At 37.9% G+C, this 14,059-nt stretch overlaps 1 protein-coding gene across 3 annotated transcripts; it reads left to right on the plus strand.

The window, feature by feature from the left end:
* The first annotated feature begins 594 nt into the window (after positions 1-594).
* Positions 595-13,810, plus strand: znf217 (zinc finger protein 217). 3 transcript variants are annotated; one of them, XM_055056974.1, is made up of 6 exons: positions 595-699; positions 3,286-4,620; positions 4,729-4,836; positions 6,073-7,359; positions 7,480-7,608; positions 13,548-13,810. In XM_055056974.1, exons 2-5 carry the CDS (start codon positions 3,324-3,326, stop codon positions 7,590-7,592), a joined length of 2,805 nt encoding a protein of 934 aa, XP_054912949.1. In that variant the 5' UTR covers positions 595-699; positions 3,286-3,323; the 3' UTR covers positions 7,593-7,608; positions 13,548-13,810. The 3 variants fall into 3 exon arrangements, with proteins under 3 accessions (XP_054912949.1, XP_054912951.1, XP_054912950.1); XM_055056976.1 differs by lacking the exon at positions 13,548-13,810 and adding an exon at positions 7,739-8,880; XM_055056975.1 differs by lacking the exon at positions 595-699 and adding an exon at positions 706-886.
* The last annotated feature ends 249 nt before the right edge of the window (positions 13,811-14,059 follow it).

The raw sequence follows: 14,059 nt of genomic DNA on the forward strand, positions 1-14,059 counted from the left end.
ACAACTCAGCCAACCTGCTTCTGCATCTGCATTATAAAATAGAAAGACAGAAAGAAAAAGAAACCTCATGTAACAGTGAAGGGTTTAAGGAACCCCTCCCCCACCTCCACATGGTAGCTGATGCATGACGTGAAAATGGAGGAAAGAACTACAGTTTAGGTGAGTTACACCTTTAAGAGTCACGTAGCCTGAAGTCAGCACACCAATTCACTTTTTTTTCTGACAATTTACACCTTTTCTCTTCTTAAAAACGGAAAACTTTAGCAGCATGCAAAGTCAAAGCAATAAACAATGCAGAGCTCATGGACGTCACTGTATAGAGATGTGACTGTTAATGTGAGTTTTGGAAAACAATCTGATATAAGTGTAAATAAATTATATAATCTTACCTGCGCCATTATTAGAGAAATGTTTTATAGGGATTAATATTATAACTACTCCCAAGTTTTCAACTGTGTTTTTTTACAATGTGTCATTTTTCTGTCATTCTTGTCCACGTGACTGTCGTGTGGGATTTTTTCTTCTTCTTCTTTTATGGGGAAAGGGGGGTGACGCTGTGCACGCGCTCTATCTCCCCCCACCCCCTGCCTCGAGACAGAGAGTGGCACAGCGCACGCGCCTCAGAACTCAACAGCTGCACGCAGGGAGGAGGACTCGCCAAGTAGAACAAATATGATTCACATTCAAACAATTGATTAGGTGAGCCGTCCACCATCACACTCACACATGCGAGAGAGAGAGAGAAACAGAGCGAGAGAGCTGCGTGAAATGAAGAAGCTACCCGACACAAACAGCAGCAGCAAAAAAAGCAGCGTGGCGGCTCACTCCTTCCTTTTCGCTCGTAGTATATCACTATAGTTAATACTAATCCGGAAATTCGGACTTGGTAGGTATTGTTTGGTGAGTTTCCACAGTTTGCTCGCAAGTCGTGAACAGCAGACAAGAAAGTGGGGGGGTGGGAAATTGTTTCCTAACTGTTACTGGTATGCTCAAAATTACTTAACACGACGGGTTCATAAATTATGTCGGTGACCTTAGCGTGTTGTTGTGGTTCAAGTTTTAGAACAAACGTTTAATGTTGCCATGACATAAGCGTTGTCCTCTCTTTTGAACTGACTTCTTTGTTGTTGTTGTTGTTTTATTGAAGTTAAATTGTGACACAAAACTGTGTGGCTTTTAAACAAGCCAAACAAACAACTCGTGTTTGACTTATAATGCACACATAGAAGCGTAATAGCCAGACTGTTAAAACAGAACATTTATTTTTGTTTGAGCTGTATACAAGTTAACTGCTACTTATAGCATCCCCCTCGACTCGATAAACGTTGAGTGTCCCTCTTAGACCACATCTGTGCTTTCTTGAATAACAAGGTGACTAACAGGAACACAAAGCATGCGTGTACTTTAAAAAAGCAGAAGAAACTAACAAAAAAGCTCAAGGTCCTGCTTTATCCAGTTGTCCAGAGGTCAACTGGATAAAGTGGCATAACATTAAGTTATAAACTTCATGTCAAAAATTATTGAATATTGTTTAGATTGGATTTAGTTTGGATTTGATTTTAAGCAGAGTTGGGATTTTCCTCTTAACCCCATTTCCTCTTAAATAATGATTCATTTTTATGCAAGTTCCTGCTAGGTTTTGCTAGCAGGAACAATAAAACACTTAAGTTAAAATTGTTTTATTATGGTGACACATTTAGCTTGTCAATCTTTTGATGAAATGTAATTTAGCTTTAGTCCTAATTTAATAATTAGTAGTCAAGTTGTAACTTTTATGTTTTGACAACAAGCTTTTTAATTTACTAAATTGTAGTCATAATTTTAGATTCAAGTTCTGCCTTACAAAGCACATTTTAATTGGAAAAAAAAATGGATATGCTTTTTTCAGTGCATTGTATTCAAACTGAACAAAATTAATTGATAGGCTAAGAAAATGCTAAGCTACCTAGCACTTAAAATAGGCATTTATTATTTATTATTTTACATTTAGTTGCTCATTTTTAAATTAAAGTAACTTCAAAAATGTTGAATGAAAAAAAATATTAGCTGAAAAAATAAATACTGAATTCCTAAAATAGTATCATAACCCATTAAAAATAGGAAATGGAAACATTCTGCCAAAAAGGTTTTCAATTTCACATATTTTATGAAACAGTCGGGTCCTTTTTCCCCCACTGATCAGTTCCAGTAGAAATCCTCACTTTAAATTTCAGATTTATAATTTGTCACTATGATTGCATGGTTGACTTTTCTTTTTGTTTCATTTTTATCTCCTCTCTATCTCTCATATCCCTTTTCTTTGCATAAAAAACAAAGCAGTAAGAATCCTGTGCAGTAGTTGCATTTAGTATTCGGTTTTCTTGCTTTGCTGTTTTTTCAGAACAACTTTTTTTTAGCTAATTTGCAACATTTAGAAGAAAGATTGAAATAGTTTAAGATTCATATGCTTTTTCTGGATCCTGTTGTCTTCTGTTATCTGAGGAATCTGTAACTGACAAGACAGAGAAAGGAGAAAATACTGGTACCTATTGGTATTTAAATATTCTAGTCATTCAAAAAATGTCATATTATTGGAAAGCCCAAAAATATGACCAAACTGAAATTTGGTCATATCAGTTTTTTATATGTATAAAATGGTTGACATGGTTGATCCAGTTACTCCACATATAAACTAGTCAGAGCAATAATAGGAACTTTTTCATACACTGGACCTCCATATACCTGGTGTACAAGACACAGGAATTTTAATGTTATACATGTGGGGACCATCCCATATGAGTCAGAAAAGGCCTCTTTGTGTTGCTTGTTTTCATCATTTAGGAATTTAAAATAAGGAAGTCCACGTAATGGGCGATTAAAACAGAAAACAAATTACATTAGCATGAGAAATAATAAAGAAAGAGGATAAACTGGTGATAAATATTCATATTTTTAGTATTAACAGCTGTAAGCTAATTGGGTAACCAAACAGTTTCCTGAGATTAAGGTTACATTGTATGTCAACACTGAGTCTTTCAGCTTGCTGTGGTGCTGGATGTAGTTTTCAAACACTAAGGTTAGTTTTTCTGGTCAAAGGTATGTCTGCTGTGACAAAAAGAAACATTTAGTATTTATCAGTGGTCTGTACAGAGAGGAAATGAGTTGTCTGTGTAGTTGATTGCTTAAAACAGATACATTTCCTGTTTTCAGTATTAGAAGGTTGTTCCTATATATTTAAAATTGATTATAGGGCTATGAATGGACCAATCTTGTTTAGAAATTAATCAAATCTTACATTTTTTTTAGGTTCCTCCTCTGGACTGTGTGCTGAGCCTCCGAGGAAAATGCCAACTCACTCTTTACTGCCGTTTGTGGACAGCCCAGATGGCCTTCTCCAAGATATCCTGATTAGTAACAATGCAGGAATCCCAGGGCCTGGTTGCAGCATGACACTGCAGAGTGCTTGCACTGCAAAGACCATGTTGCAGTCTGAAGACAGTGTCCAGCTATCCTGCATGTTTTGCGATCAGGTTTTCACACATCAGGATGAGCTCGGCCCGCACGTGCTCACACAACACCCCACTACGTTCTACGAACCCACAGTGTTGCGGGTCGATGCTGAGTTCAGGGTCCCTGGGGAGAGCTCTCAGCCCAAAGCCAGTGTCCCGCCTGTTCAGGAGGAGGCGGCAACTCCCAGCTGCATCGTTTGTGGTCAGGTGGCGCACGATGCCGGTGAACTGGAGACCCATATGAGGAAGCACAAGGACTACTTTACGTACTGTTGCAACATTTGTGGACGGCGATTCAGAGAGTCATGGTTTTTGAAAAATCACATGAAGATGCATGTGAAACCGGGACCAAAGAGCAGAGCTGCTCTGGACCAGGAGGCCCCATTCACCATTAATGGCATCACCCAGGAGCCGTCCTTGGAGCCGGTCCTTTCTGTTTACAAAATGTGCATGGTTTGTGGGTTTTTCTTCCCTGATCATGACAGTTTGGCGGAACATAGTAAGGTTCACAACCGAGAGGCGGAGCTAGGTAAAGATGAAGGCAAGGAGAAGATTGATGGTGCTACTGAGTCCCACAAAAAGAAAACTGTTTTATGTAGTCTCAACCTGCAGCCTGCTTCTGAAAATAAAAGTTTAAACAATGCAAGATCATCTAAGTGGATTCCCCAGCTGGATCCCTTTACTACATATCAGGCCTGGCAGCTTGCCACAAAGGGCAAGATAGCAGTTGGTCCTAATAATACTAAAGATATCGGTCAGGAACTCAGCACAGATAACGAAGACTGTGGCTCTGATAAAGAAGAGATGAGTGTTATATGGTCAGAAGGTCAAGGAGACAAAACTGTGAAAGAACTACGGTCTCAGCCGCAGTCTGCTACTGAAACCTCCAACCTACCGCGGAGGTCACTCATGCAAAAACATAAGGACAAAGAGAGGCCAACCACTTGTCAGGAGTGTCACAAAACATTCAGGACCTATCATCAGTTGGTTCTCCACTCCAGGGTGCATAAGCGTGAGAGAGGTGGAGAAGATAGTCCAACTTCTTCTGCTGATGTGAAAACACCAAGAACAGTCTCACAGGACCTGGCAGAGGAAGCACACGAGGAGGCTTTGGAGGAAAACTTGATTTCAGGTAAAACTGGAGCTCTGTTCAGGCTGCTACAAAGTGCTCCATCTGCTGACAAGATGGGTAATTACACCTAATATTTTTGTCCTACATTCCTTTACTGTTTTTATTTAGGCGAGGATGGTCTTGATCGATCAAAATACAGGTCCAAAGAATGCAGCTACTGTGGCAAATCATTCCGATCAAGTTATTACCTCACAGTTCATATGAGAACTCACACAGGTATTTATATATCACTTTTGCTTTAATTTGTAACTTTAAAATAGTGTTGATGCATCTTAACATTTTCCATGTTTTGTAATGGCACAACCACAAACTTGTAAAAATTTAAAGGTTTTAATGAGAGTTTGAGAGTGTGACGGAAAACATTGATGAAAATGATGCATTGCTTTTTTTTTTTTTTTTTAAGCATCCCTGAGGCAATACCTTTGGTGCAGCTATACCCTGCAGTTTTTGGAGCATGTCTCTATCAGCTTTGCACATCTTGATGCAGAAATATTTTGCCCATTCTGCTTTGCACAATAGCTCAGTCAAAAGTGATGAACAGCAGTTTGTTTATGGTCTTTATCCTGCAAGAAAGTGAACCTTTGCCCCAGTCTGAAGTCTTTGGCAGCCTGTAACTATCTTTCTGCAAGGATTTACCTGTTAATTTAACTTTGAGCAGCTTTTCTTTCTTTGCTGAAGAAAACTATCTCCACCACATAGCATTTTGAATTTTTACACTGGTTTTGCATGTTAAGAGCACATCCTTACATTTGCTGTGTCTCCTGTAGTCTCTGTGGAAGCCTGTAAACTGATTTTGTTCTTGCTGCTTTTTCATTGTGGCCAGATTTGGAGATTTCATAACTAATTATTGTCCTGTTGCCAGTTTCTGTCACCTGAACTAAGGGTCTCTTACGCACCTTCAGAGTTGTCATGGGTCTCTTGACATCTCTTCTCTGATAAATGCTCTCCTTTCCCAGATGGTCAGTTTAGATGGATGGCCATATCTTTACAAGTTTGCAGCTTGGCAGTGCTTTCTCCTTTATAGTTGGAGTGAACAGAGCTTTATCAAATATTCACAGTTTGGGATATTGTGTATTACCAAATCCTACTTTAAACTTCTCTTCTGGTTTTTCCCAAACTGTCTGTTTTTTCACAAAGTTGTTTTTCTCTAACAAGGCCTTCAATAAATAGTCTTTATTGATCCTTAAAATTTGATAGAGTTTTACAAATGTAAAGGTCACGTAAGCCTGACCTTGGAAAATGTTATTTATAAAAAAAAAAAAGTTTAACATTTTTTTTACCACTTGGCAATTATGATCTGTTTGTGTGGGTCTCTTGCCTAAAATCCCAATAAAATGCATCTAAATTTGTGACAAATCATCCCGTCATGTTGCATGCAAAAAGGCCTGATTTTACAATTAATCTGAGGTTCCTGCAATCAAGCTAAAGTGATTTAATTTGCATATTTTCCAGGTGAGAAACCCTATAAATGCGTTTATTGCAACTACGCAGCCGCTCAGAAGACTTCACTAAAATACCACTATGATCGTCGCCACAAAGACAAACGAAATGGGGAAATTTCCAGCAGATCTGTACCTTTACTACCTTCTCCAGATGTTAGTCCTGCCCCAAGCAGACTTAAGCTCTGGGATTCAAAAGCAAATGGAACACCTGAGGTTAGATTTGATGGGTTGGATATCAAACCAGACAAGCATATTGTACAACTAAACACAGAACGCAATGATGTACAAGTAGAGCAACCACCAGCAGTTAACCTGAAGAAGGAAAAGGAAGAAAGGAACGAGAACTCTGAGACCCCATTAAATCTGTCGTTGAAAGTGTCTGTTTCTATAGCTGCCGAAGCCCGATGTGCATTGACGCCAAATTCATGCTCATTTTGCACATATAAAACCCTTTACCCTGAGGTTCTGATAATGCACAAAAGGTTGATGCATAAAGACAAATCGGACAACACCAAAAAGAACGACTATGGAGGCAATGTGAAACTAAGACGTTATACAGGTTGCCCCCCTGCTCTGGATGGGAAAGACGTTACTCCTCTCCAGACGACTGACAGACGCTATCCTCGCCGGACCAAATCCCCGCTTCCACAACCCTCCAAACCTCCAGAAGGTCTCCCAGTAAACCAGCCTCACGGCCCAAAGCGCTCACCGTTCCCTGCAGCGGGCCGAGACGTCACGTCGGGGTTTCAACCTTACCGACAAAATGCTGAGTCCCATCCCAACCAGGAATCCTCCAGGTGCACAGAGGTTATGAGGAAAACCAACGCAGGCAGTAAGTATGTAGCGGACAGGACAGCTTCTCTGGACGGAATGGGAGGAAGCGAAAGGAGCTACCCATCAAAGAGCAGTGCCCTTTGGCACTCGGATGCTGCTCGACTGTGTCTGTCGAGCAGATTTGGGAGCCTCCCTCAAGTGGATTTTGGTGACCCGTCTGGCAAGAGATTGAAGCTTTCTGTACCAACAAACAGAGCGATTGAGTCTGGCGAGAAAGTGTCTTTTAGACCACCACTAGATGGACCCAGTAGGCTGCTGCTTCCAGGACGAAACACATCGCAGGGGCCAGGCCCATCCTCGTCTTCCGAGGCCCTGTATCCAATAAAAACCGGGTCTGCACCTCTGGGGGGAAGTTTGGAGTCGGAGTGGAACATGATGAACTTTCTGCACTACACACCAAATGACCTGGCATCTCTCTACCACAGCACACCAACAAACCCCAGTCTGGCCAACCCCAGAGTTGGTATGTATTAAATTTGTGCACTAAGAGGGAAACTTTGTACATTTTTACTGAAATTAACTTCTGTGTGTGTGTATGCATAATCCATATTTTGAAGAACTAATACTAACTATTCTTGCTCAGGGGCCAGAACTTTACTGTACCAACCCTTACCAAACCTACCCAGCCTTCCGAGGAGAGACCCCTCAACCTCTTTCCCACACCAGCGCTACGGGACCACTGACAAGAACTCCTAAAGTAAAAAGCACCAAGGTAAACCACTGGAAAATATGTGCAACAAATTTGTTTTGAACTTTAAACATTTTTTTTCTTGCTTTTGTTGTCGTCCTTCACTGGATTGAAACTTGTTATCTGCAATATAATTTTGTTTCCCTTTTTTTAGATGTAAACAGAGCTGCTACCTTATTTCGGAAAACGTTATGGAAAAAATATTTAATTTCTGCATTTATAAAAAGAGACTGTGCTGAGACTGTGCATTTCTTGCCTTTAATTTAATGTAGATTCAATTGAAGAAAATTTGTGTTGTTTGGATATTTCAGGGGCTGAGAATTTCATTATACAGTTATTTTCTTATCCAAGCAGGATAAGTGCACAGATATCTCTCCACTTGGTGTACACTGGGATATTGCTATCAATTTAAACATTTATCGAAAGTCATATTCTACCCACACTAATCTTTAGATATCAGGTTATGTAAGAACAAAAAGCAGTGCGTAAAATTAGATAAAATCTGCCTGTATGTGAGACAGTGTTTGTGTGAAAATGGTGGCTCCATTTGCCTTCAGGCAGCAGTTAAACAATTTTGTTTTTGTCTCTTCCGAAGCACCACAGAGTGAAAAGTTTGATGGCCTTGGCCCATTAGATTACAAGCAGGCCAAATTTACTCCGTTTCCTCTGGATGCTCTACCTCATGCTGCTCTCTGTACACTTTGTTATTTTTAAAGCTGCTGTTGCTATAATGTCAACTGAGCTTGTGTACCTTGATAAATGGAGTATTTCAGAAATTTTCAAAAACCACACATAGCACACTGACACACAACTACATCAACAGTTTTGGTTGTGGATTAACTTCATATGCTTCAAGCAGAAAATACTTTAGTTACAAGATTCTTTTAAAAGGGTACATTTAATCATTAACCTCTAGTGCCTCGGATCCATCAGCTGCAAACCGTGGTTCGGTTTGTAATAAAATGATCAAACCTTGTCATTTGACTGGTGCGCATTCAGTCTTGAATGTGTGTAGTTTCAAGTGACCTTTTATGTGTGTGCCTGGAAAAAACAACCTAAAAGCAGCTATTTTGATTAATGATTCAATTAAATGTGAACTGTGAAGAAAAGAGTCTCAGGTTAACTGCTTTACTCAAAGCTCAGGTGTCGCTTGTGTAATTTTGTGTTTCTGTTGCATTGAAATGCCTGAGATGAATATGGGTTTTTGTATTTGGCTTGCATGTAAACGATGTCAAATTGATACTGTTGTTTTGAGATTTGTATGACATTTCAGTAATAAAAACGAGAGGCAAAGAACTTGCAAGGTTTTCCTCCTCTGTCTGGCCTTTCATTTTCTCTTAAGATACTTTGAGTGGCAGTCTTTGTGATTTACATTCATGCATAGGATAAACTTGCAGCAAAGCTTTTTTTTTTTCGACCAGTCACCAGTTTTATGCATTCTCCTAAACTGGTGCATCTCAGGAAATTAAAATATATTCAAACTGTTAATTTATTTCAGTAATACCACTAACAAAGGGAAGTTCTTACAATGGCATGTTAAGGCCATTGTGGGAGTAAATTTCTGCCAAGTCAAAGGTTTGCTTGAAAATTATCAGAAATTCTGAGATTCATCTCATGAATTGACTAGAAAAAACTTGGAAAGTTCTGAGTTTCATGAGTTGAACATTTCCAATTTTTTATTTTAGAGTTTGAGTTTTGTAGTATAAATGTAATCCTTTTTCTATTCCTATCTACAGTGATCCTAAGCCCTTTCCCTTCTTGCTTATGAAACATTTTTTCCCCCTAGATAATTAAAACTATATACAATGCCAATAAAAAGGATGTTTAATAAGAAAATGTTTTACCTTTTAATGTAAGTGTCCAAAATGTTATTGCTGAACAATCTAGCAGTTCCATAAACTGTATTTGTGCGTGGAAAATATAAATATATGGAAAATACTGTAGAAAGAAAAAGTGGTAAAAGAGCGTAATTAAGCAACAAGGATAATTTGCCACCATAGGTGGATTTCCAGATGAATAAATCTCACATTAACTATTGAAAAATGGCTTATGTGAACTCTTGTGAGATTTTGCTTGAACTCTTGTGAGATTTTCAGTCAGTGAACCCTGTCATCTGCGTATGTATTTTTTCAAAGCCATAGAGTATTTCATACTTCCCTCTGTCTTATGGAGATCCTGATTTAATTTTCCACTTGGATTTGGCTCCTGGTCATGTTGCCAAAATACCAGCATCTGGTTTAACCACCATGGTATCTCTGTGTGTTGGCCAGCCAATTCGCCTGCACTAACAGAACATTTTTAAGATTGCAATCTATCAAGAAGACGATGATAAACCAGAGCCAACAAAGTGAACGTTAGCAATCTGGCCTTTCTTAACATCTCAGCAAAGCCACTATGTGATCACTTTAACTGTAATTCATGTTAAATATTTACTTTCTACTACCTGAACGTGCTTTTCCGTAAGTCCACAATTATGCTTTTTTTTTTTTAACAATGTAGAAACTGACACTTGAACTATACGGTACTACCTTGCATAATGAGTTTGAGCTATAAATACATTTTTGTTCTGGATGTTTCTCTGACTCCTCTGAAAGGAGCTGGCACATAGATGTCCTGGTTTCTTTGCAGAACTTGACTTTCAAAATTGAAAATAATTTGATGAATGGGTCTTGCAGGGTAGAGGCGGGGCTTGTGTCTATCTCCAGTGGTCTTTGGGCCAGAGGCAGGGGACATCTTGAACATCACAGGGACAAAAAAAGGCATGCACACACATGTTCACATCGAAAGACAATATAGAGAGAATTTATAACAGTCATGTGGAAACTAGAGTGCCCAGAGAGAACTCGTACATACACAGAGACTTTCTGATTCAAACTGAAAACCTTCTTTCTGCAAGCAACAGTGCAATCTTGATTTTTGTAAAAATGTTAACAAAATGTTTAATTAACAAAAAGGAACAAAGTGAACATTTGCATCTTAGATGTAAAGTAATCCATGTGGAAGTACTGTCTGATTTAAATATTTACTGTGAAATAAGAGTCGACTATTGCTTTGAACTTGATTCAAAGAAAAAGTTCTGACTTCGTTCCTTCACTGTTAGCCAGTTGGTTCAACTTGTCGAATTCAAGTTGTTAATAATTTTGTTTTTTGTCTCCACTTCACTTTAACCTTTACTTTCTTGCTTTAACCACCAGAGGGCAGTATTTATTCAGTCCAGATTGCTGCCTTAGGTGATTTGTATCTTGAGCTGAGTTGCAGTGCAGTAGTATGCTGTAAAATCCTAGAGTGACTAAGCTTCGAGTAGAATTACAGAGCAATGGGGCAAAGTGAATCATACTATATATATTTACATACATATGTCTGCCTTCATTCTGAATAGTAAATCTTATTGCAAGAGAAAGAAAAAAAAACAGATTATGGTAACACCTACACCCAAAGTGCTAATGTCTCATATGTGTCACAGCACAGCAGGATAATATTATATTTTTTTATTGAATTGCTACTTGTAAAAGAAAAAGGAAGAAAAATAATCTGATAAGTTTGGAGAAAGCGTCTTCATCAACGGAGACATCAGTACACGATTGTTGACTTTTTTCTATAAAAGGAAACGACTGACAAAACTTATCCCTGCTGTGTATTCTGTAAACAACAAACTGCAAGAGACAATCTACAGCGCACTGAACATTTGAAACTTTGATTCTCCCTCTCCTCTTCACCAACCCCCCTCCTCCCTTTTTGAGGAGACCACATCTGTTTGCTGTCTGTTCCCCTGGGCCTGCACTGTGTAATCTATTGCATTAGCTCACATTAGTGCATATCGCCCATGGGCCTCGGTAATCACAAACGCAAAATGAGCATTTCACTTAGCATCACCCTCATGTTCCCTCACACTGTGGCAGACCTAGAGCAAAGGCGTTCTTGAGGACGTGAGTCGACAACAGCTTATGACATCCGTCCTGTTACACCCGATCCCCAAGTCCAAAGAGTGTGACGGTTTTCATGTAAAGCTTCGTTAATAGGCCAAAATAAGGAACACTTTGTTTTCCATCCTCTGCTTACTTCCTGTTCTGGATCTTTCTCTGTAACACGAGAAGCTTGAGGAGAGGTAACGTTTCTCCCAGAATCTTGGTCTGACTTCAATCATTTTTAGACATCGTGGGCCCTTTTCTTCCCTTATGCTTTGTTTTGCTGCTAAATTATTCTGCAGGAAGCAGACTTTTATCAAGTTTTTGATGTAGATTTAAAATATAGATTAAAGAAATCAGTTTCACATGTTTGAGTAAAAACTTTGCTTTCAATCTGGTTGTTTGTGCAGGCAGAAAAAGCCCAAGGCATAAACAATTGAAGCTGCTGTTACAGGCATCCAGACCAGTAGGGGGCACCCTGGAACACCCTATATCTCAAACAATACTTTTTATAAAAAATCTGCAATGTTTTTGAAGCTCAGGCCTACTTTTAGATCTGCTTTCAAGGGTGATGAATAGCAAAAATAAGAGCACTATAAGTATTGTGATTGTCATGTGTGCCCTTCATTTGAAGACCAAAATAGGGAAGAATAGTTTTGTTTGCTCTTTTTTTGTTTTAAGATTTTGTCACTGTAGTATAAAATCTTCAGAAAATGAAATATTCCCGCCACAATTTTGATCTGAATATAAATTTTTCAGATTAATTCTATCAGATCAATTCTATCATTGCTCATCAGATCAAAGATAGAATTAATAATAATTCTATCATTATTATTTTTACTGCAAAATCATTATTGTATGTACTGGTCGACATCATACTTTAGACAAATTATTTAGCAAAAATAAATATTAAACTTTATGCTTCGTATATATTTCAATTCCAAATGGGGCATCTGTGCCAAGAGAGACATTATAACCAAATAAAATCTTAACTTCTGTTACAAACCCTCCAGCCAGAAGGGGGCATCCAAGAACACTCAATAAGAATGCAAATTTCAAAACATTTGTCAAAAACTTGATTCTGAGTTTTACAAATTTATTTGCCAGTCAATGAATGTGAAATAAGGTATTAATTAACTTAGTTAAAAAAAATAAATAAATCAATATGTGATTTAAAAAAAACACATTTCAACATTATTCATGAATAGCTATAATTTACTGTTTATAGTTTAGAAATTATTGTTGATATTCTAATATTTCTAACTTGTTTTGTTTGTGTCAGCTTGAGTCAGTATTTTTTAACACTAATGTAGCAAATTATCAGTAATATAACTAAGCTTGAATCATTGCCTTTCAGTATTTATACATCTGGAACTTTTTCAATTTTTGTCACATTGTAACTGAAAACTTTTAATTTCATTTTTCATTTCTAAAAAGTGTTGGGTACATTTGTATTCAGCAGTCTTTCTTGTAATATTGACTTTAGAAAACACCAAGTAACAAAAGTTCACTTGTGTGAAATATAAGTATGGATACAGGTGTTCTCAGAGGTTTGTTATGAAAGCTGTGACCTGCTCATGTATTCAGAGTGAATTATTTGTAGATGCTATGAGTCCAAGTTTTTTGGTTAATATTTCTACCAACTTGGCACATGAAGTGTGATAACGTCTGTGCTTTATTTCTCAAATTGGTTGAATTGTATGTATTCTTAATGTTCGTTTTTGTTATTGTTGTCCATTTGTCTTGTCTGCTTTGCTGCTACCTTTCTTGGGCAGGTCACCTCTGGGAAAGAGATCTGGATCTCAATGTTTTTTTTTTTTTTATCTGGTTACGTAAACGTTTATTAACAATAATAAAAAACAGAGACTAACATTTTAACCTTCGTTTGAACAGAGAGTGTCAGTAAAAAGCAATTTTCAAGTTTTGCTATTACATACTAGTCAGGTTATATATCTACTAAGCTATTTCATTGCATCTGTGCCTATGTGTTAAGGTGAGCTGTCCCCCTGAAAGGTGAACCTCTTCCTTCTGTCTCTTATGTTTTTCAATCTCCAATAGGTTTCCTGTAGAATTATCTAGAATCTTCCTATCAACTCTGCGCAGCTTTCCTGACCCTAAGGATGAACGACATCCCCACACCATGATACTGCCACCACCACATATCGCTCTGGGCATGATGTGAGGATATTGGTCACTGTGCTGACATTAAATTACACAGAAGAAGGAAGTTAAAAGGAAGCTTGTTGCACTTGTTTTAAATGATTCTAAATGAAAATAGGGTTGTAAAAGTCAAAAAAAAAAAAAAAAAAACTTGTCATAAACCATTCCAATAAAATTTTCCTTAAAGCCCAATAATACTGTAGAGGTGAGTGTTATGTGCAAAACACCAAGATTAAAAATTAGGCCATATTGAGCTACTTTCTCTTGAAATTCTAGGCATTTGCATTAAATACTTACATTTTATTTAAGAGATTCCTTATGTTGGAAATATTTTATCCTATCGGATTTTATAGAAGATTATGTTCAAGACTTGTATTAAGCCTTGTAGATAGAAGCATTTGATATAGGAT

Source organism: Poeciliopsis prolifica, unplaced genomic scaffold, assembly GCF_027474105.1.
Source record: "Poeciliopsis prolifica strain line A6 unplaced genomic scaffold, Auburn_PproV2 SCAFFOLD046, whole genome shotgun sequence".
Taxonomy (NCBI): domain Eukaryota; kingdom Metazoa; phylum Chordata; class Actinopteri; order Cyprinodontiformes; family Poeciliidae; genus Poeciliopsis; species Poeciliopsis prolifica.

Excerpts from the sequence above, each read along its gene's own strand:
- znf217 (XM_055056974.1), top strand. The coding sequence starts at position 3,324 with ATGCCAACTCACTCTTTACTGCCGTTTGTGGACAGCCCAGATGGCCTT. Across the intron at positions 4,837-6,072 it reads TCATATGAGAACTCACACAG|GTGAGAAACCCTATAAATGC; the intron begins GTATTTATATAT and ends CATATTTTCCAG. Across the intron at positions 7,360-7,479 it reads TCTGGCCAACCCCAGAGTTG|GGGCCAGAACTTTACTGTAC; the intron begins GTATGTATTAAA and ends ATTCTTGCTCAG.